This window comes from Nanorana parkeri, unplaced genomic scaffold (genome assembly GCF_000935625.1).
Source record: "Nanorana parkeri isolate BGI_ZX_2015 unplaced genomic scaffold, ASM93562v1 scaffold580, whole genome shotgun sequence".
Lineage (NCBI taxonomy): Eukaryota > Metazoa > Chordata > Amphibia > Anura > Dicroglossidae > Nanorana > Nanorana parkeri.
The window spans coordinates 671,457-692,023 of record NW_017306848.1 but is presented as its reverse complement, the minus strand read 5'-3'; the positions used below and the strand labels follow the sequence as shown (position 1 = coordinate 692,023).

The 20,567-nt window shown below is 41.0% G+C and overlaps 1 protein-coding gene across 2 annotated transcripts in view; it reads left to right on the top strand.

The window, feature by feature from the left end:
- Nucleotides 1-20,567, top strand: part of MCC (mutated in colorectal cancers) — a 249,605-nt gene that overhangs the window by 208,628 nt on the left and 20,410 nt on the right. For both annotated transcript variants that reach the window (XM_018562500.1, XM_018562502.1), the window contains 5 exons: nt 708-797; nt 900-1,048; nt 6,852-6,992; nt 9,984-10,084; nt 12,048-12,231. In XM_018562500.1, the coding sequence (XP_018418002.1) occupies nt 708-797; nt 900-1,048; nt 6,852-6,992; nt 9,984-10,084; nt 12,048-12,231 (665 nt within the window). The remainder of the gene's footprint in view (nt 1-707; nt 798-899; nt 1,049-6,851; nt 6,993-9,983; nt 10,085-12,047; nt 12,232-20,567) is intronic.

Sequence of the window (20,567 nt, the reverse complement as noted above, 5' to 3'; positions counted from 1 at the left end):
ATCCTCCCTTCCCTTTCTACTTGGGTTCCACAAAAAAAAACTTCAGTTTAGAGAAAAGTGTTTCTTTCAGAAACGGGCAAGTAATGTGTAAGCAGCATTTTTTTTTTTTTTTTATCTTCATGTATGTCATGTGACTACTAGATTGTAGCTCTCACGAGCAGGGCCCTCCTAACCCTATTGTACTGAAATTGTATTGTAACACTACTGTCTCCCCCATTTTGTAAAGCGCTGCGCAAACTGTTGGCACTATATAAATCCTGTATAATAATAATAATAACAAATATAAAAAGTGTTATTCCAATTTGGCTTCAAAAGTGGAAATACACATTAGTTTTGCCTTAACTCGCAGACACACTTCATTTTCATTCAGTAATCATCTTAAAAAGCAGTCTGTAATTTGACTTATCTTCTCCACATTATGGATTGGATAAGGGAGCACATGAAATAAAGTATAATTTAAACTTTCTCTTTTAGTGTTAGTGGGGAAGGTTTAGAACCTCTTTCAGGTCTATCGCCAAGACAGGAACTGGGTCCAAAATGAAGCACACAAAGAACACTGAATATGTCCGCAGTAGGGTCACAGAGTACGGTTAAACCGGTCAGATTTTCCCCACTTTAACTGAAAGTTAAAAAAAACTAGTCTTGTCTTGATTTTCACTTTTAGTACTGTTCTGTGTTCCTCATAAACATCTGGAAATTTTATGCAGATTGCAGAGCGGGTTAAGTTGTCTAAGACCAGATCCGAGTCCTCCTCTTCAGAAAGGCCGGTTCTGGGTTCTGAGATCAGCAGCATTGGTGTGAGTATAAGAGGAGAAACCATCTTTCAGTCTTTAGCTGTCAATTAAGTTTAACATTTCTTTCCTAGTGATTGGTTCATCTTGATCTCATATGTTCTACAGGTATCTAGCAGTGTGGCTGAACACTTGGCACATTCTTTGCAAGATTGCTCCAATATTCAAGAGATATTTCAAACCCTTTACTCCCATGGTTCTGCCATCTCAGAAAGCAAAATCCGAGAGTTTGAGGTGGAAACCGAGCGATTAAATAGGTACATGCTATAGTGCATTGTGATATTGCTCAGACTAGTCCTTTTTTAAAAAAATGTAATTTAAGCAAAATTCAGACCTGTCATAATCTCCAAAGACTGCCAGCTGTTTGCAGAGCAATGTGGAGAAATCTTCTGAAACCACATTGTCATTTTATGGCAATATGCTTGGAAATGAGATGTGAGTTTATACCTGGCCAGGTTTTATTATTCTCTTTTGTTCTGTTGGGATATTTCCCTCCACTTCTTGTTTTGTAACAACTATATTTGTCAATTTATTTATCCAAAGAACAGCATGTATGTGTTTTATCAAAGATTGGTTGATTGCTTAGCAGGCAGTCTGCCCATAATCTTTTGTGAGCTCAACTCATGAGTTAAATCTTACGAATGTATTTAAGTACCTTAACTATTAACAAAAATGTAGCTTATTTGTGTTTCACTTAGCTGTATAGCCTCATATCATCTCTGAATTGGTGCTGACACTGTTCTTCCTTCTGGAGGGTGGCTACTTTTGTTCCCTGTGGTCCTTGTGTGTGTTGTAAAGTAGCCACTCGGAGGTGATTTGAGGATCTACAGCTAATGACGCACAAATAAGCTACATTTCTGTTAATAGTTTGGGTGCTTCAATGCATTTTTAAGATTTAACTCCTGAGTTTAGTGTCACTTTAATGAACATCTACTGGTTTGCACACATTGCACAATTAGTGAATGCGTCTGCAGCACTTTCTCATATTGACTTTGTTCCCCTGCTGTTTTTTTCACCTGTGGAAGCCTACGTGATATACCTTCAAGACACTGCTTCAAGTATGGGAGAATATGAACTCACTCCCCTATCTGCTTAGTCATTCGAACATGTCACTAGGAGCAGAGAGAGTCGTCAGCCCTATGTAAGCTCCAAGTTTTGACTTACACATGGGTTCTTGTCCTTGAGCCCATGAACGATTGGTATGGCAGGGGACCAAAGGGAAAGCAACTATAATTTAATATAATTGTAACTTAAAAGAAAAAAAAATAGCCATCAGGTTCGAGCTGTTCTCGTAGATGCTGTATAATGACAACTAACACTTTATTGGATTTTTTTAGGATATACAAAAAGAAAAGAAACAAAATTAAGCCACCCAAATACATGCTGTCGGTTTATTTAGTTCAGAAGAATAAAACAACTTGTATTTCTAGCCAGGAATAAAGCACTGTAACAATTTTCAGACCATAAAACACATCAAACAGTGGGCATTTATTTGTTACAATTCTGATGTGACATTTAGCAAGAACAGCTAAAGAAATACTATCAGCAATTGCTGGTGACGTCTGTTGCTTTTAACGCTGGAAGTAATGACACATAACCTTACTAGAGCGACCACGCAGAGATGTAAAGGGAAACGTTCTGTATTCCCAGTGAGCTTGTTTTTTTATAGAAAGCTTTGCACACCATCCAGATGTAACTGTTTGTAGCAAGCCGTTATGTCTGACAATCAGTAAAATAAAGGTAGGGAACATCAGAAAAGCTCTCTTGAGCAGTGATAAATCTGCTCTTAATCTATGAGTGAGAGCGCTGTCATCCCTACCATCTGGATTCCAGGTGAGCAGAAGAGAGATTTCCAGGCTTTATCCTTTGGGGAGAGCTAATTACTTTCTGGCTGCTGTTTTATGTGGTGGTTCTATACAAATGCTACAAACTAGGGGCATTACATCCCTAGAATACATATAAAAGGCTATGCATGGTTTTAGATACTTTGGACTGATGTTTATAAGCAATCAAAATGAGGGTGTTAGAAATTGATAAGCTGTTTAAATGAGAGGCTGCGCTTTTGCAGAAGTCCTTACCAGTGACGTGTGGTGAGCCAGACAAGGCTTGTGGCTTGCTATATGTAATGATGAAAAGAAAACTTATGGATGCAAGATAATAAAATAAGTTAATCTACTAATTTTATGAGCTTACTTTCTGGAATAGTGGAGCCATTACGCCTTCAAATTAAGAAGGTCTTGTTGGAGCGGTTAATACCTCTCCATGTAATATGGATGCCTCCAACAGGGAGCCGACTAAGAACAAAGTGTAAGCATCATATGTCCCAGCTGCCCTGGGTATATTCCGGATAAAGCTTATGTCTGTACTCCCCAAAAAGTTGTATTTAAAAGGTGTTTACAGTTAGTATAGTGTTTACAGTTAGTATGTATCTAGAGTTCTTATTGCACTGTTTGCTTTAAATTTAAAAAGTGGATTTCCACTTTTGCAGATGATTGGGATGACGTCTATGTTTATATTTGTTGCATATTTGCATAGCTTAATAAAAATTGAAAACAAGTTTTGCTTAAAGTGACACTAAGCATCACTCGTCTGTAGATCCTCAAATCATCTCTGAATTGGTGCTGACAGTCCTTCCTTCTGGGGGGTGAATACTTTTGTTCCCTATGGTCCCTGTGTGTGTTGTAAAATATCCACCACTCCAAGCTCACACCTGTGATGCACTACAATCTTCTGTTTACTAATTTGTATTAAAATTATAGTCTAACACGGGAGTCTTACAAACATAAAGAGGGGTCTTCTCAAATTTGTCTGCAAAAGTGGAGATACACTTTAGGCCTCATGCACACATTGACACGTGTTCAGGTGCTTTTAGATCTCATTTCTAAATGCACCTGGACTCGTAATGCTTTTCTATGACCGAATACACACTTAAGGTGGCCATACACTCTACAACCATCGCAAGACTTTAGTCTTGCGATGGTTGTAAAGGGATTAAAAAAACGTACGATCTGCCTATCTTGGACAGGCAGATCGCACTCTCGATCATCGCAAGCCCGCCCTCCTGAGGGGCGGGCTTCCGATGACCGCAATGCTGAACGGGCAGTGTGCGCGTGCGCACACCGGCCCGTTCAGCATTTATCTTCCGAGCACCGTTCTAACCAGCCGAGAATCGTACGATTCCCGGCTGGTTTTCGAACACGCTGGTTGGACAGAAGACGTGCGACCGTACAGTAGAAACGGTCGCACGTCTCCGTTCACACTGCTCGATTATCGTACGAAAACCCGATCGCATACGATTATCGTACGATAATCGTGCAGTGTATGGGCACCTTTAGACGTCCAGCAGCGTCTAGGTGCATTCAGTCTAGCTCAGTTTATCCAAACTAGATATTTGATCCTGGGTCAGTTTGGCCGGTTTTACACAGCGAAATGCATGTAAACCCAGCTAAGCCCGACACAGGAAAAAGTCATCATGGAAGCATGAAGTTGTTTGTACTTACCAGATAACTTCTCTTGTGCTTAAACGCAGCAGGCTAGTGTTCATGAGGCCTTAAAGTAATTTTTGGTCTAGCCTTTGATTTTCACGAGCTTGTGTTCTAATATTTTTGTTATTTTGAAAGCAGAGAATACTAGATTGACAACTAAGAAGCATGGTAGATTATTGAACACAATGGCTGTTTATAATTTAACCAGTTGCCGTCCGCCCGTAGTAGAAAAACGGACGGACGGCACTGTCGCATTCGCGGGTTGCCGTCGCCAGACGGCATTTTTTTTCTGCTCGCGCGCGCCCCCTAGCGGGCACGCACGGGCAGAAAAGACCCGTCCAATGCGAACACCCGGTACCGGGTGTTTCACATGAAAGCTCTATCTGTCCCCAAAAAAGGGTATAAAATTCATTTCAGTACAGCGCTGCATGACGGAATAAATGTCAGTCAAAGTACCGCAACGCTGAATACTGAAAAATGGCCTGGATGGGAAGGGGGTATAACACCGCGGATGTCAACTGGTTAATAACAAAGGGGGGTTCTTTTTCTTTCTACTTGTACCTAAATGACATTGAGTACAGTGTGCAGTTTAGAATCATAATGTTATATTGGGCTGTACCGGGCTGTAAACCAAATGTTATGAAGGCACAGGAGGGGATTTGCATAGCTCTGCCCAATGTCCTAAAATCAGGAATAAATACTTTATTTGGTGAGACATGTTTTTACCTTCTGTTCTACGAAGGTTGTAATATGCTTCCCACATATTTAGTGGCGGGATATTTGGCTCCTCACCATAATCTGCCTGGTTACATGTTCTCATTGTTCCTTACCAAAAGATTAGACCCTTGGATTAGATATTATTAAAGCATAAACTGTATTCGATTTTACAAAAGAAAACAAAAAAATAGTGAGTGTGATGCACATATATACATTAAACCAAAGAGATGTACTGCGATAAGGGGTACACTCCTCTATATAATGTCTTTGGGTCCACAGAGATAGGTTCAGTACAGGTTTAAGCAAGTACAATGTATGATTTGCAGTGGTTTGGATCTTTTGAAAGGTGCAGAGGGTATGGGGAATTCATCAGCTCATCCAAGCCATGCTGTTAGTAAGGAGCTAGAATTGAAAGGCCTTTTTGTCACCCGATCTCTATATGTGTTTTGAGGGGAAGGGAAGAGGATATGCGGAAGGAGAGGAGGGTGGAGTCCAGCTAGGGCAAGCTCTGGCATATTAACGTAGCATTAGAAATGTTATTATATATGTATCATCGTACTTATCTTAGGAAATGCAGCCTGCGGCTTTATTATATCATCAGGAGGGAACAGTAGGAAATGTATGTGTTAGTTGGTCTCCAGAAGCAAGTCAATCTGGCAGTACAAACTTTTGATCAGCTCTTCATGATGAGTATTTTCTTATGATTCAGTGATGTGCATGATGAATGATGAGCCTTTGACAGTGTGTGTAATGCTCAAGTACAGAATAATAGACCGCATCACAAAGTTCTTCGGCAGACCGTTCTCCCCGTTTCGGCTATGGCTCAGCCGAGCCGAAGCATATGTGCTCGCTTTGGCTGAGCCATTCGGCTGCTTTGGTTTGGCTGAACTGGAGGGCTCTGGTGGCCTAAGTGAGCCGAAAGATTAGCTGATGCTTTGGCATAATCCTTCATCTCCTTTGTGAATAACCCTCTAAGATTTAGTTAGGGTTTTGGTCCGATCTGAAACTAATTTGATGGGTATTAACTTTTAGGCCCCATTCACACCAGAACCATTGCGTTGCGATCCACTTTGAAACGGATGCTAATGCAAGGGCAACGAAAAATGAATGGGGCCAGTTCACGCCTGCGATCTGTTCTGTTGCAGTGCGATGAATAGGTGTGAATGGACCAGTACACACCGCTGCGTTCAGTTGCAGTGTGATGAAAAAAAATAGTAGCGCATACTATACTTTTTTCAGCGTAACGGAACAAAAACAAATGTATTCACAATGGAATGCAAGGGAAAAAAATAGATGTTTGTTCACCCAGGAAAACGCAATGGAACAGGGGTCAACGGAGGTTGAAACTGCAAGACAACTGACCCTCCATTGACTTGTGATTTTGGTGTGAATGGGCCCTAACAATTGAAATTTACACCTCAACTGGTACTAGCTTACATTTATAGATCTAATTTACAAACCTAACTAAATTTTGTTTTGGTGTTTTGCTTTTTTAACATCCTGCAAAAAAAAGTTTGAGTCATTTTCTAAGTGTGTTTTTCAGATTGTTTATATTGAGACATAGTGAACTTACCTTCATATAGTAATAGGCAAACTTTTCCAGCAGAGCTGTACCCCTAACTCAGCTTTCCAAACAAAGGCTTCAATTGGAAATGTTCTCTGTTAAAAGTATGCTGGACCTGCGCTTTTTAACAATAGGCCTGCATAATTATGATTATAGCACCTAAGTGCTTATTGATCTAGAGTTCATTCTGCATTTGTTGCTCTCAATGGAGTGCAGTTTATTCTAAAAAAAAAACAAAAAACTAATATGTGATTTACATAAGAGAATAAAATATTGATTTTTTTTCTTCTGCAGTCGAATCGAGCACTTAAAATCCCAGAATGATTTGTTGACGATAACACTGGAGGAGTGCAAGAACAATGCGGAGAGAATGAGTATGCTGGTTGGGAAATATGAATCGAATGCTACTGCCCTGAGGCTGGCTCTGCAGTACAGGTGGGTCTGGGAGCACCTGTTATCACGCGTTATCTGTAAAATGCTATGCTGTTTGCTTTGCACCAGAAGGCTACTTGCTCAAGGGAAAACAGTCTTCTGTTCATGGGAAAAAATGGCACTGCTGATTTGTATTTGAATTTAACCCTTTCAGTGATATACACTGACTGGCTGTTGGCCAGGAAAGGTTACTTGTTACATTAATTCGCCGCTGCATGGGCCATCAACAGCTTTTCAGACTGACTGATACTTGCTTGGAATTGGAATGACTGTATTGCAGACCAATGTTTTGGGGGTTTTAAGCATGCACTATGAATTACGAGGCACAATCTTTAAAACCCAATTCTAGCTTGGGCCAACACAATATTGGATCCCTCAGCAGTGGTTAAGAATTTAAAAAAAGCAGCTCCAGTTGCTATAATCACATGATCTCTGGCACTGTCCCCTGAAGATTTACCTATCCAGTGTCACTCCTCTTCCGGGTTTCATGACAGCCAGCATAATTTAAATAATTTCCTATGAGCCCAGGGTGTCAAGACTTTGCCCTGAACTCATGGGAGAATGATACAGTGAGAAGCGCAACATTGTTGCATGAGAAGAAGAGGGCAAAGAGGACCTGTGACTTAATCAGACCTGGCTGAAGGCAACTGAAAGAAAGATACGTATACACATTTTTTTTCTCATGAGTGCAGAGGAGTTCCACTTAGGGCTGGTACAGACCTGGGCGATCCCGGGGACGCGCATTCCCAGGACCGCGCGATCGTGTGCGGTTGCCGCACTGCAATCGCTGAAAAAGGTTTTTTTGCGACCTGCCCAGCACAACTGGAATGCCATTAGCAAATTTGGCACCACCAGCGCAATCAGGGAGGGAGGGTTTGCTGTACTAAATTATATTGAACTGAATGATTTACTTTGTCTGCCAGTAGAAACTTGTATTATTATTTATTTTTTATTTTTTTTATAAATTCTTTATTGTCGCAAAGGTAGCATGTACATGGTACATATACATACAGATACAACTGGAATAAATCTAATGAGAACACCAATAACACAATACATTCATCTAAACTCGACCATCTGGGTAATCCTTCATTTAGACTTATAGATATAATCCATAGAAGAGGTATACATGCTCTGGCTGCATTCAGTAAATGCACCAGAACCGAGCGGGAGTAGCTTTTCACTGGGAAGTGGGTATTATTTTTTTAAGTGGCCTGTCCACTTTGTTTGGTTTACTAAAGCAGGCCATACACCAGTAGTTTTTCCTTGTTCAGTCATGCAGGCTGAGCGAGGAAAAAAAACCGCTTGATTCCCCCATCCACATTAAACAACATGGATGAGGGAATCCTGCCTCTGTAATATTGCATTCTGACACCCCCCTAGATATATAAGATAATAGTGGGCGATTCCCCCATAGCCACAGTATAAAAGAATTTGAGTGGTCAGGGTTGTTGTCACTTCAAAAATACACATTTCAAACACTTGTTTAAAGTAGACAAAACATACAGAACATTGCTCATACATTGATGAAGGATAGAAAATGTTTAAACTTACGCCCTAAAGAAAGTCAACCATTAACTTTTAGCGCATTTAATTCGAGGCAATATATACATGCACATCACCTCTTCTTTTAACCCTCTAAAGACCCTGAAAGTACAGAAAAATACCATGAAATGTACTGACCGCACACAGATGTTTTGTGGACTGGGTGGTGTCTGCCGTGCCCAGTATCTTTTGTTGAAGTACTGCTCAGCCATTATCATTTTCAGGTCTCTACAACACAAAGGCAAATCATTCTATAGTTCAAGATAAGAACTAGGAGGGCTGTTTGAAATATCACCAGAAGTGTGGAAAGGACACAGAACACCTCTGAGGATCAGCAGGTTTTCTTTGCACTTATCAAACAAATATACTAAAATGCTTTCATGGTATATTTAACAGACCAAAGGCAAAACATAGAAGTTCAATACTAATTGACTGGCTCCTAGCCAGCTTGGCTACTCTGTGATGAACCCTTTCATCAGCTGACAGTCTCATTTATTGCTTAGATAAGACTTTTTCAGTCTGCTGTGTTGGCAATGACATTATCAACTAGAGAAAACGTCATTATCCAAGGACTTGTCTTTTATGTATGGTGTCTGCTGTAGACTCTAAAACATGCTTCCATAGGACTTTAGATCCTGCAATACCGATGGTGTACTGGATTTCCAGTGTGAATTAAAAGGGAACTATGGGGTAACCTTTTTATCCCATAGTTCTCTTAAGGGTCACGGGAGGACATATGCTAACCTTCTCATCCGACCCAAAGCTCAGTATATAGCAGGCTATTTCCCTGCTATATACTGAGAGTGTACCAGCTGCGTGAGTGACAGCTGGCTCTGCCTATCTAGAAGCAGAACCAGCTAAGCCCTTCTCAGTCCGTTCCTCCAGTCAGCGCCGGAGGATCAGAGAGGGGGGCCGTCGTGTGACACTTTCATTGCCACAGGTCGGCTCTAACTATGAGGATGAATGTAAATCACTCACCTCATAGCTCTCCTTTAATGTAACTATTTACCCAGTCTGGTTATTGGTGCAAGAAAGATCTGTGCCACAGCTGAAACAGATCCCGACAATACTGTTGAGATCCACTTCCTTGACTGTCGGTCCCCGCTCTCTACAGGAAGATGATCGGGAAGTGAGCGAGTGGTTATTGGTGCAAGAAAGATCTGTTATTTCTTTTAACTAATTGCTAAAGCTGTGTGTAGGAGCTTGGGTAATCTCTTTGCTGGCAGCGTGTTTTATTCATTTATCCCCCATATATTCTGGAGTTTAATCACAGGTGACACAGTAACACCGATCGCATTTATGATGCAGCAATGAATTAAGGTCACCAGTGGTTCAGTGGCTTGACCATACCTTGAGATATCTAGCATTCCATGGTTGTCTTAGTATGATATAGAGTTGCTGTTCCAAGATATTGATTCATTTTTTTTTTCCTTTTCTTTTCTTGTTTAGTGAGCAGTGTATTGAGGCGTATGAATTATTACTGGCACTTGCAGAAAGTGAGCAGTCTCTCATTCTTGGACAGTTCAGAGCTGCTGGAGTTGGATCAGTAGGTAAGAGTTCAAAAGCTCCTAATGTGAAAAAGCATCTCGTATTGTTGCAGGGCAGAATGATGGGTCTGTTCTGTAAGAAGTACATTTTCCAAACTTGGCGTGTTATTTTATCTTGTAACTGAATTAGATGAACGCTCCCAATGGTTCTGTATTGCCACTATAAAACGACACATTTACCAAGAAAGAAAGCTCAATGCACTCGGAGCGAATGGAGGGTTACCTCCCTTTTTCTTCCTACCAAGTTGCAGCAATACTTTATATAATTTCAACAATCTCTTCGCTTTCAGGGAAAGCCCTAAACCGTCATTTATTATGTCCTGGGGACCGGAGAAATGTTGCCATTTTTGCAATGTGTTTGTTTAACCGTAATTTCCATCCTACTCATTCATTGCACCTACACATATTATATACCGTTTTTTTTAAAGGAAAAAAAATTGCTTTAATTTGATGTGACATACGCATATAGATAAGTTCTTATTTTTGTATAAAAAAATGTACACAAAATGAAGAAAAAACATTCTTTTCACAGTTTTGGCAATAATAATGTGTACCTAACAGAATGTCATTCATAATAAATTATTTTATTTGTCCTGATTTATAGGGTATATCATATGTCTGGGATTTCAGTTTAAAGTTTTATAGTTTACAAAATACAGTGAGTGAAATATTATTTTTGTTTGGAACAATTTTAGAATGTGGTATGTTCGTCTCTTATCTTTAATAGCTGCCTCTGCACTATATTTTCTTTTCTCATATTAAACGTATTTTTAAAAAACTTATTTGACATTTTTAATACTTTTTTCCTTTTTATTAACTTTTTTTTTTTAAACTGGGGGGCACTAAGGAGTTACTTTTAATGCACAGGGGCTTTGATACGTAGTATCTCTGTACTGTATTCTCTTTAGAGAAACTATCAGTTTGTAACACACTGAGCCGGCTCGCAGCTCCACAACAGTGAGCTGTCACGGCTCTGTGATCACACCGATCACACTGATCACTGTGTTGTGACTACCTAATGTGCTGTTGAGGGTCTGCCTCAGATCCCATGGGACCCAGCAACAGCAGTAACTCAATGAGTGCTGGTCCCTTTATGGACCAGCGCTCATTGTACAGCATGGCTGAATTATTCTGTCACCCGTTGTTAATGAACTGAAAGACCGTGACAGAATAATCCCATCATCGGTCGGTAAGGGGTTAAAACAATACTTTCTTTTAAATTCAAGTAGCCCCATAAGAAACCTGGGAAATTCCATTTCAGTATTTAATAAAATGTTGAAAGTGACTCTGTAATGAAAGATGTGCAGGGGCTGCCATTGATGGCCTTCCCCTAAAAATGCTAATTGCCTGGCTAGGTCTGACTTCCAGGTTTTTTAGTGCAGCAGCGTGCTGTAACTGAGTGTCATATAAGTGTTAGACCATATTTCTATACTTGTTACGGGTCAACGGCTTAGGGAACATAATCAGGGCATCAAAAGGTCAGCGATTGCAGCCACAGTTAGTCTCTGATGGCAAATTCCAGAGGTTTTATCAGTGAAAACCACAAGTCAAAATGATCAGCACAGTTTACTGAATTTATATACAATTGCTGTCTTCCTGCAGAAGTTGAGCTTGCTTCACCCCATGCAAACTTCTGAGGCCCCCCATGCTTAATTTTTACCCGGAAAGTTGAGATTTTCATATAAATGTGGCCACTCATTTCTGGATTTACTTATTATTTTGATGTGGTTTTCAATGAAGGTAACTTCTGCCTTAGTCCTTTTTAAAATGTTTGCTCAGTGTCACGTTTTTGACAGGGACGTGTTGTGTATTTAAATCTGCGGTCCTTCCGCAGATTTAGTGGTGAACAGTGCAGGATAAACATGTACAAAACCTGAAGTTATAACAACTTTATGTAACTTAGATGGTAGATATGTACGCATACTTTGGATCACATTTAACGGTTATTCTTGGTTTTGTGATGCAGCTGAGCAGTCAGGGGATGAGAATATCACACAGATGCTAAAGCGAGCACATGACTGCAGGAAGACGGCTGAGAATGCTGCTAAAGCGCTGCTAATGAAGCTGGACGGCAGCTGTGGAGGAGCGTTCGCTGTCACTGGTTGTAGTGTGCAGCCATGGGAGAGTCTGTCCTCAAACAGCCATACAAGGTACTACAGGGACTCAACAAACTTTACTTTATTATTTCATGTACAGTAGTGTATGTACATATTGTACAAAGACTGTACTGCAGAGGTTCAACATCCTTTAATTTATTATTTCATGTAGCATTAGTGTGAGGAATTAGTGGGTGCCCCTGACTGAATCCTTCTGTCCGGCATCCTTCGATCAGAAAATTGAAGGAGCTGGATGGAAAATGCTCAGGCGAACAGTGGCGGCAGCCAATCGTCACTGTTTTGGTATTCTGACAGCGGCATGCCCCCCACTCTCAGATTACAATAGCCCAGTGGGAGATTTGGCCATCAACCATGTTGAATAAATTGTGGAATCACTTACATTTTTTTCGTTTAGCCCACAGGTTCAACAAAAAAAATATAACATTATATGGCCAGCTTAATCCATATGTTAAGTCCTATATTAAAAGATGCCATTTTATGGTGTATTGGCAGATGCTGGTATAATGTTTTCCACTGCAGCCTTTCTATAAAGAGTTTATACCAATCAGATATTGATCAACAATGACAATGCTTTTCATCTATATATAAAAGTGTTTCTGAGAATATTAAACTAAAGACATTAAGGGGAATTTATCAAAACTGGAGCTGACAAAAACTGGAGCAGCTGTGCATGCCAACCAATCAGCCTCTCTCTTCAGTTCAGTTAAGATTTGAAAATGAAAGAGAGAAGCTGATTAGTTGCCATGCACATCTGCTCCAGATTTTGTCTGCTCCAGTTTTGATAAATTCCCCTTATTGTGATCCGCATTTATACACACTACATGTATGGATAGTCTCAGATTTCTTACTACTCCATTCTGTATAGGAATTGTGCTGGCTACTGATGGGATGTTCTCCTGTAGGTAGTAGGAGTCCCCATTGTGTAATTGCAGTTGGCTGCTGCAACTCAGCCTGGGTGTCACCGAATTCCGGTACACCAACTGAAAGAATGACTATATTTTCTAGAGGGGAAAAAAAGAAACTATCCTGCTGTATTTATGAAGATTTTCCAAATCTCTGACCCTGACCAGCATTAAATGCACTTGCATGTCTACATTATGATCACAAGTGATGCTAAGGTTGGTGTGTATTTTGATTGTAATTCCAATCATGCCTACTATTGCCGCATTTGGGGACGTTTATTAGGTGGACAGTAATTGGTTCTATGATCATTCACTACCCATTCATCTATTGGGTCATTTGCCATATTTCTTTACTACACACAGGTTCACTAGATCGGATTCCATTAGCTGCACATCTTATTCTTTCATGGGTAGGTTAGGGCTCAGTAACAGCCACTATAGTTGTAACACAGCAGATGTTACAACTGCCTGGCCCAGTCCTCTTTTTGACTTTCATTCATCAATCCCAGATGTGCAGCCGCTGCAAATCTTTACTTCACATTTTATTGCAAATGAGGATTTTAAGCCTACCTTGCGTGTGCACAAACCCAAGCAATTGTAGGCAATCCACGCAGTCATACGTAGGTAAGGTATAACTTTGATTATCTTTGCCTTGCTTCAAGGAGTTGCTGCCAATTTGTCTGTGTATGTAGTTTGTATTGGGACCAGTTGGGGGAATTAAAAGAAAACACAACTGTATTACACACACCAACCCACTCGCTTGTGACCAAACCTTGCTAATTACAAATGAGTCCTAATATTTATATATGGCATTCTTTACTAAAATGTTCAAGGGGGGTACCATTGTGAAAGGCTAGCATAGAAGCAGTGGCACAACCAGTGCAACCAGAGGGCCTGTGTCATTTTGGGCACTCTATCAACTGACTGCTAGATGGCAGTGAGCCGTGTCCATGTCTACATGACATTGGCAGGGGTCCTAGCATCTATTTGACCCACATGTAGTATATATGAGGCTCCTAAGACCCAGAGGGCCCCTGTGTAGCTGTGCAGTCTGCACACATGGTATGTCCATCCCTGCACACATTCTATATCAAGGGTCTCAAAGTGCATCGATTGTGCATCCAGGGAGAGTGTTTTCTAACCGCATGTAATTATATCACATACCATTACATGCGGTGGGCAGGCGTTTACATGCAGCTGTTCTGAGCTGTTTATTAACTTAAATAAGTTATAGCGGCCGCTCGTAAACACCTGATTAGGCATTCCTGCTGCAGAAAAACGCAATTTCCTGATGCAGGAATCCCTAATTGCACCTAACTTACAGATAATGTATGAATAGTGCCTTATTGTGTGTGTACAGGTGTCCGTAGTACCATACCGGATAAAGTTAACTTTAATTTTGAAGTATGATATTTGGCAGGCTGCCCCCATGGGAGAAATACATTTGTCGAGTGGCCCCTCTGAGTGAGTGGAGTTTGAGACCCTTGCTCTTTATGACTAGTGAACTTTGCCTCTTTTTTGGGTAAATAGGATACGTTTACCTAATCACAGATATATTCTCACATACCATTCTTTACTGGAAATGCTAGAGCAGCCATACTGCAAGCATGGGCCTGGGACATACTACTGTATTGTAAATCTGAACTTGATTACTATGCAATGCACAAATAAGCTGAAGTATGCATTAAGAAGCCTGCAGTAGAGTGGGATTGGATGAAGAGTCAGTGAGGTTTGTTCCCTGATATTAAATAACATTTGAGGTTTTGTGTCCTTAGCTTGGCTTAATTCAGCTGTCTTATTTTTTATACATATGCCAAGCATACTGCAAACTTTGAGTTTTCTCCCGAGCTCCACTTCGCTGTACATATTTCATATTAAGTCAACTCCTTTTTTTTTTTAAATGCATGTCAGTGGGGGAGGTGTAATCTCAGTTTACTTGAAATGTATTCAAGGACATCAAGTTCTGTTTCTCAGATTTCTACAAACTTGAGTTGGGAAACATATTCATTATCAATATTTCATAACGGCAGCACATCACGCCACAGGGAGGAATTAGACTTTTTTGTTAATAGTGCTGCGGTTGCTCATTAATGCTTCGCAAACGGTGCAACTTAATACAAGTCATGATGGGATGTTATTCCCTGGCTGATAACTGAGATCATGCGGTGTTGCAGACAGACATGTTAATGGGTGACCTAACCCTGCTCCAGCAGATGACTACCATTCCTCCAGAGATCCATCAGCCTGTTTTCTAATGCTATAGAAAAGTGCAGCCAGTTCTGTGTAACCTCTTCGCTGCCGCTGTAATCAGCAGAATTCTACACTGCAGTATGATATCCTTTACATCCATCACGCGTGTAATATAAAGCAACGGTCACTTCTTCTATACAACTTCAAAAAGCCTTTATAATCAGCATTCTTAACTCTCACAAGGCTGTCAAAAGGCATTTTTTTATGTATTTGTTTTCATGCAAACCACCAGTATTCAAAACAGGGTTTGGTATTTACAGCTACCACATTTGCCAAATGTCAATGACAAACAGATGGAAAACCTGCCCTGAGAAATGCCATGCAGCCATCGCTAGAGTGCATGCATGTAGATAGGAAATGGCTGCAGGAGATCAGTGAATGCGCTTACAGAGCTTATTAGCTCAGGTAGAATTCTAAACACACAACTGAGTCATTTGTAAGAGTTCCAGATCTCCCCTTCCATGTCTGTGCAGATAGCCTGAAGAGGGGGGGAAAAACCCGTAATAGGTGTATTACATCTTTTTTTTTTAAACAAAAATGTTTATAAATAGTTTTAAAAAAGTAAAACTTGTGTTTTTTTATTTGAGAAAATAATTTTTTTAATTGACAAACTATTATGCTCTTAAAAATGGGATATATGTTTACTTTTGTCCATCAGTTTAATACCTACATTAGCCACAGGGTTCATATATATTAAAAAGTTCCAGGGCCTAAATAATGGAAGGAAATAAAACCTGTCTGCAACATGATGATTACTCGTGTGTGCTAGGAATGACTGAGACATTGCATGCAATGAAGTTGGGGCCAGTTTTGCCCACCACTTACATTCATAACTGGAAACTTGCTTGCTCTGGCTAAGAACTGATTGGTACAGGGCCTCTCCATAGGCAAACAAATCCACAAAATGGGACTATACGCTGACGACTTATTGTTATACCTTTCTAATCCACTGGTGGCACTACCCTCGGTGCTGCAAGAATTTAAAATATTTGGGGGTCTATCCAACTACCGAGTAAATGTACAAAAGTGTGAACTTTTGGATGTATCCCTCTCTTCAGTCTGTCTGTAGTAATTGTCGCTTGTATACCGCCTTGTTCATTTGGTTGCCTGCCTTCAGTTCTGGCCTACCCCCAACAGCGGGGTGCTGATCATTGCTTAAACACGAAAGCAACCTTTACAATGCACCTTGCTCAGGGATTTCATAGGTGCCAAATTACGTGTTTTATGTAAAAAATTCAATAAAAACGTTATTTCTGAAAAAGAACTGATTGGTAACCTTCAGTGCGGGCATTGCTGCAGATCCTGAATAAAACCAATAATAAACTGGAAGGTGAAAAGTTTACAGATTTGTCCTTTGTCTTGTACATTAAACTCTGCAGCGCTGTGCGGGCCACATTACAAGGTCCGGCGGGCCGGATTTCGGCCCGCGGGCCTTGTGTTTGCCACCCCTGTCCTAAATGATTATAGCGGTATGCTTGCAGCATAGTTGGAACCAGGAATTACTTTTTAAGAAACCAGGGATTTTGTTAGCCAGATTCAATAAAAAAAAATGAGAGCAACAGATTTGCTGAAAATGGATATAGTACATATTTTGGTAAATGATTCAACTTCATTCAGTGTATTGATGAAGTGTCTTTAATACAGACATATTAAAATAAACCTTTGAAAATGCTAGTTGCTGGCTGTCAGGTTGATCCTCTGGCTTGAACACTGATGTTAAACATGTACATACAGAAGTCCTCATCTGCAAGCTGTTTTTGAGTCACTGACCAAAGTACTGAAGAAAGAGGATCAGCATTACAGCCAGGCAGCTAGCATTTGCTAGTTTTGTATATGCATGGTTGACCTTGTTCAGTTCTATGAATACAATATCATTGGCAGTGGTATAGCTGAGAAAAGTTGTTTTTCTTTTGAACACGTTTCTCTGAGTGTTGTCTAGTTTTTAGCAGTAACAATACCTAGGATTAAATAACACTGATCATGCTGGTGATGCTCCATGGCAGTTTTCATGTTTCTGTCTAATGCAGGAAATCTGTTTTGATTCATTGCTCTGTACGGTTTTAACGACTTCAGCAAATACCGAATGATGCTGAATCCAATACTAATATCTGGGGCACCAGTCTAAAATCTTTCTACAAAAGCCATTCATCTTGGCAAATGCTATTAGATTATGGAAGCCAGCATATTTATACCAATGTCATATTTTAGCTGAGCTCAATAGCAGGCAGACACGGCTATAAGATTAAGATCTGGAGTGGAGCCTACGGCTCTGAGTGGCTGCATCCCGGAGAAGAGTGAATATACAGCAGACAAAGCAGTGTCCTGCAGGGATTGTAACCACACTTTTGATGGATGCTCCTGTGTGCCAGTCTGTGGCAATGTCCAGTTGTAAAGAAGCTAGCTAGTAAGAGGTCTGCATGATACCATACACAATTATGTTCTCCTCTGCAACCAGAGCTTTTATTAAATCTTTTCTCCACATGCGTCTCTCAGTTCTCCTTGCTGACAGATTGAGAGCCTTTGGCCTAGCTTGGAGCTGAGCAGAGCTTCCACTTTCCAGCACAATGTCATGGGGCTTAACTGGCATCTGTGGGAAAGGATAGTATTTTATGACACTTTTTCAATGTTTTTTTTTTTTTTTTTTTTTTCATTTTGCAACTCAGCCAAAGTGGTCATAAGCTATGCTCTTTCTCATTTAGTGAGGACAGGAATAAACCAGTTTGTGGATGGCACTGAATGGTATATAGGATTAGGGAATTAGCACAGGGAAAAGTACTTTGGGTATTATATGAGAAGAAGGTGAAAAATACAGATAAGAGAATAGCTAGAAAATGAGGTAGACTTCCCAGGAGAGCCGTACTTTCTGGAACCACCTTCAGCTTTGAAGGTCAGAGGACAGCGAAGTAGGAAAGAAGCATGACAGCAGTGTGGGAGAATAAACTAAATGTGAAGAGGGGAGCAAAATACAGTGTACAACAATGTAAAGTTATTTATGTACAACAATCCAAAAGTTATCTGGTATCACTCCGCCTGTACCAGTAACTGGCGCTATAAAGGAAGTATCTGCTTATGCAGCTCTGCTCCCTCCGCCGCCGCAGCCTTGCTTTCTACAGCGCTGGCATGCTTTGCCATCAGGGACAGTGGTACCAGCGGTGCAGCAGTGGGGACATCAGACAGTGGACAACGCCATTTACCGGTACATATTACAGTACCATTACATTAAGCAGTGCCTTCAGGGGGACAGCAGTTGGTGAAGTATGGTACTGGAGTGCTCCCTGTCACTGCGCTGGCCGGAGGAAGTCCCCCGTCATTCCCTTAATACAGTATGTCCCTGCAGGCTGATACCATCTCTCCCGCTCTTCAAGTTCCCCCTCACATGCTACCACCAAACTAGGTCTTATTTTCGGGGTAGGTCTTATATTACAGGAATCTTGAAAATAGTGCTAGGTCTTACTTTTGGGGTAGGTCTTATTTTCAGGGAAACAGGGTGTGTGTGTGTGTATATGTATGTATATATATATATAAAATCTCACAATAGGATGAAGTACAGGAGTAGTGTCACAGAAGAACACATTATAGTGTGTACAGCATATGCATGGTACAAGAAAAGAAAGCACGTTCTAGTACAGGCGTAGGCAACCTTGGCACTCTAGCTGTTGTGGAACTACAAGTCTCCCATGAGGCATTGCAAGGCTCTGACAGTCACAGGCATGACTCCCTGAGGCAGAGGCATGATTGGTTTTGTAGTTGAAACAAAGCTGGAGTGCCCAGGTTGCCTATCCCTGTTCTAGTAAATAGGGGCAGAATGATAGGTGGAAGGAGAGAAGAGTGCACTATATGGGGCAAGTGGGAAGGAGCGAAGAGTGGAGTAAAAAGGGGTGTGTGATAGGAGGAAGGTGAGCACAGTGTAGCATATAGGGGCAATGTAACAGAATTAAGGAGAGAAAAATGCAGTATAAAGGGGCAGGGGGGATAGTAGGAAGAAAAGAAGAATGCAGTATAAAGGTGCAGGGGGGTAGGAGGAAAGTGTGGAGTGCAACATAAAGGGTTAGGTGGGGGTAGGAGGAAGAAAATAAGAGTGCAGTAGAGGGCTGTAGCTACCATGGGGCGAGTGAGGCACTCGCCTCAGGCGCAGACGAGAGGGGGTGCAGCCAGGGCCGGCCTGGCTGGGCCCCCTCGCCCCTGTTGCCATTGGCAACAGGAGCACCAGATGGCCAACGCAGATCCCCGCTGCTCTCCCCCACCTGTATAGGCAGAGGACTCTTTGTCCTCAATCACTTTTTCTATTTCAAAAGGGAAATGCCAGGGGTCTCTTTAGACCCTCAATAGCAAAAAAAATAAATACTAATAAATAAAACAAACCCCCCACGCACGCACGCATGCATGCACAAAATGAACGTAAACTAAAAATGTTTTCATTAATTTGGTCGAACGAAACACATTTTTTCGCTATTTGGATTTGGCCACCAGTGCATTCTGCGCACCGCCATCCTGGAGACGGGGCGCATGACGTCACATACCGCACACGTCTGTTGAGGGGCACAATTTTCTGTTCTCTCCTTAGGCGCAAAAGGCTCTAGCTACGGCTCTGGTGCAGTATAAAGGGATATAGGAGGAAGGAACCAGAGTACAGTATATAGTTGCAGGGATATAGAATATAGAGGAGAGTATAAAACAGCAGCAGGATAGGAGGAAGGTGCGGTGAGTACATTATAAAGGGGTACTAGGATAGGAAAGGGGAGTGCAGTATAAAAGGACATCATAAGGAAGGAAAGAGTGCTGTAGTATATAAGGACAGTGGTATAGGTAGAAAACGAAGAGTGTGGTAAAAAATGCCATATGATGGGAGGAAGGTGAGCACATTGTGGCATATAAGGACAACGTAATAGACGGAAGAAGAGAAGAACGGAGTATTTAGGGGCTTAGACAATGGTATGAATTCAACATGGTGCCATGTATAGAAACAGTGATTGTGTATTATTTTTTCTTTTATCTAGAACTGTTTTCTTCTTTTGTATTCCTGTTATATTTATAGAATAAATAGGTGGGTGGGGGGAATTATCAAAGTGGAAAAGACAGAAACTGGAGCAGCTGTGCATGGCAATCAATTAGCGTCAATCTTTCAATTTCAATGCATAACTGAACAACCTGAAGAGAGAAGCTGATTGGCTACTATGGGCAATGGCTCCAGTTTTGATGAATCCCCCCCCCACCCAC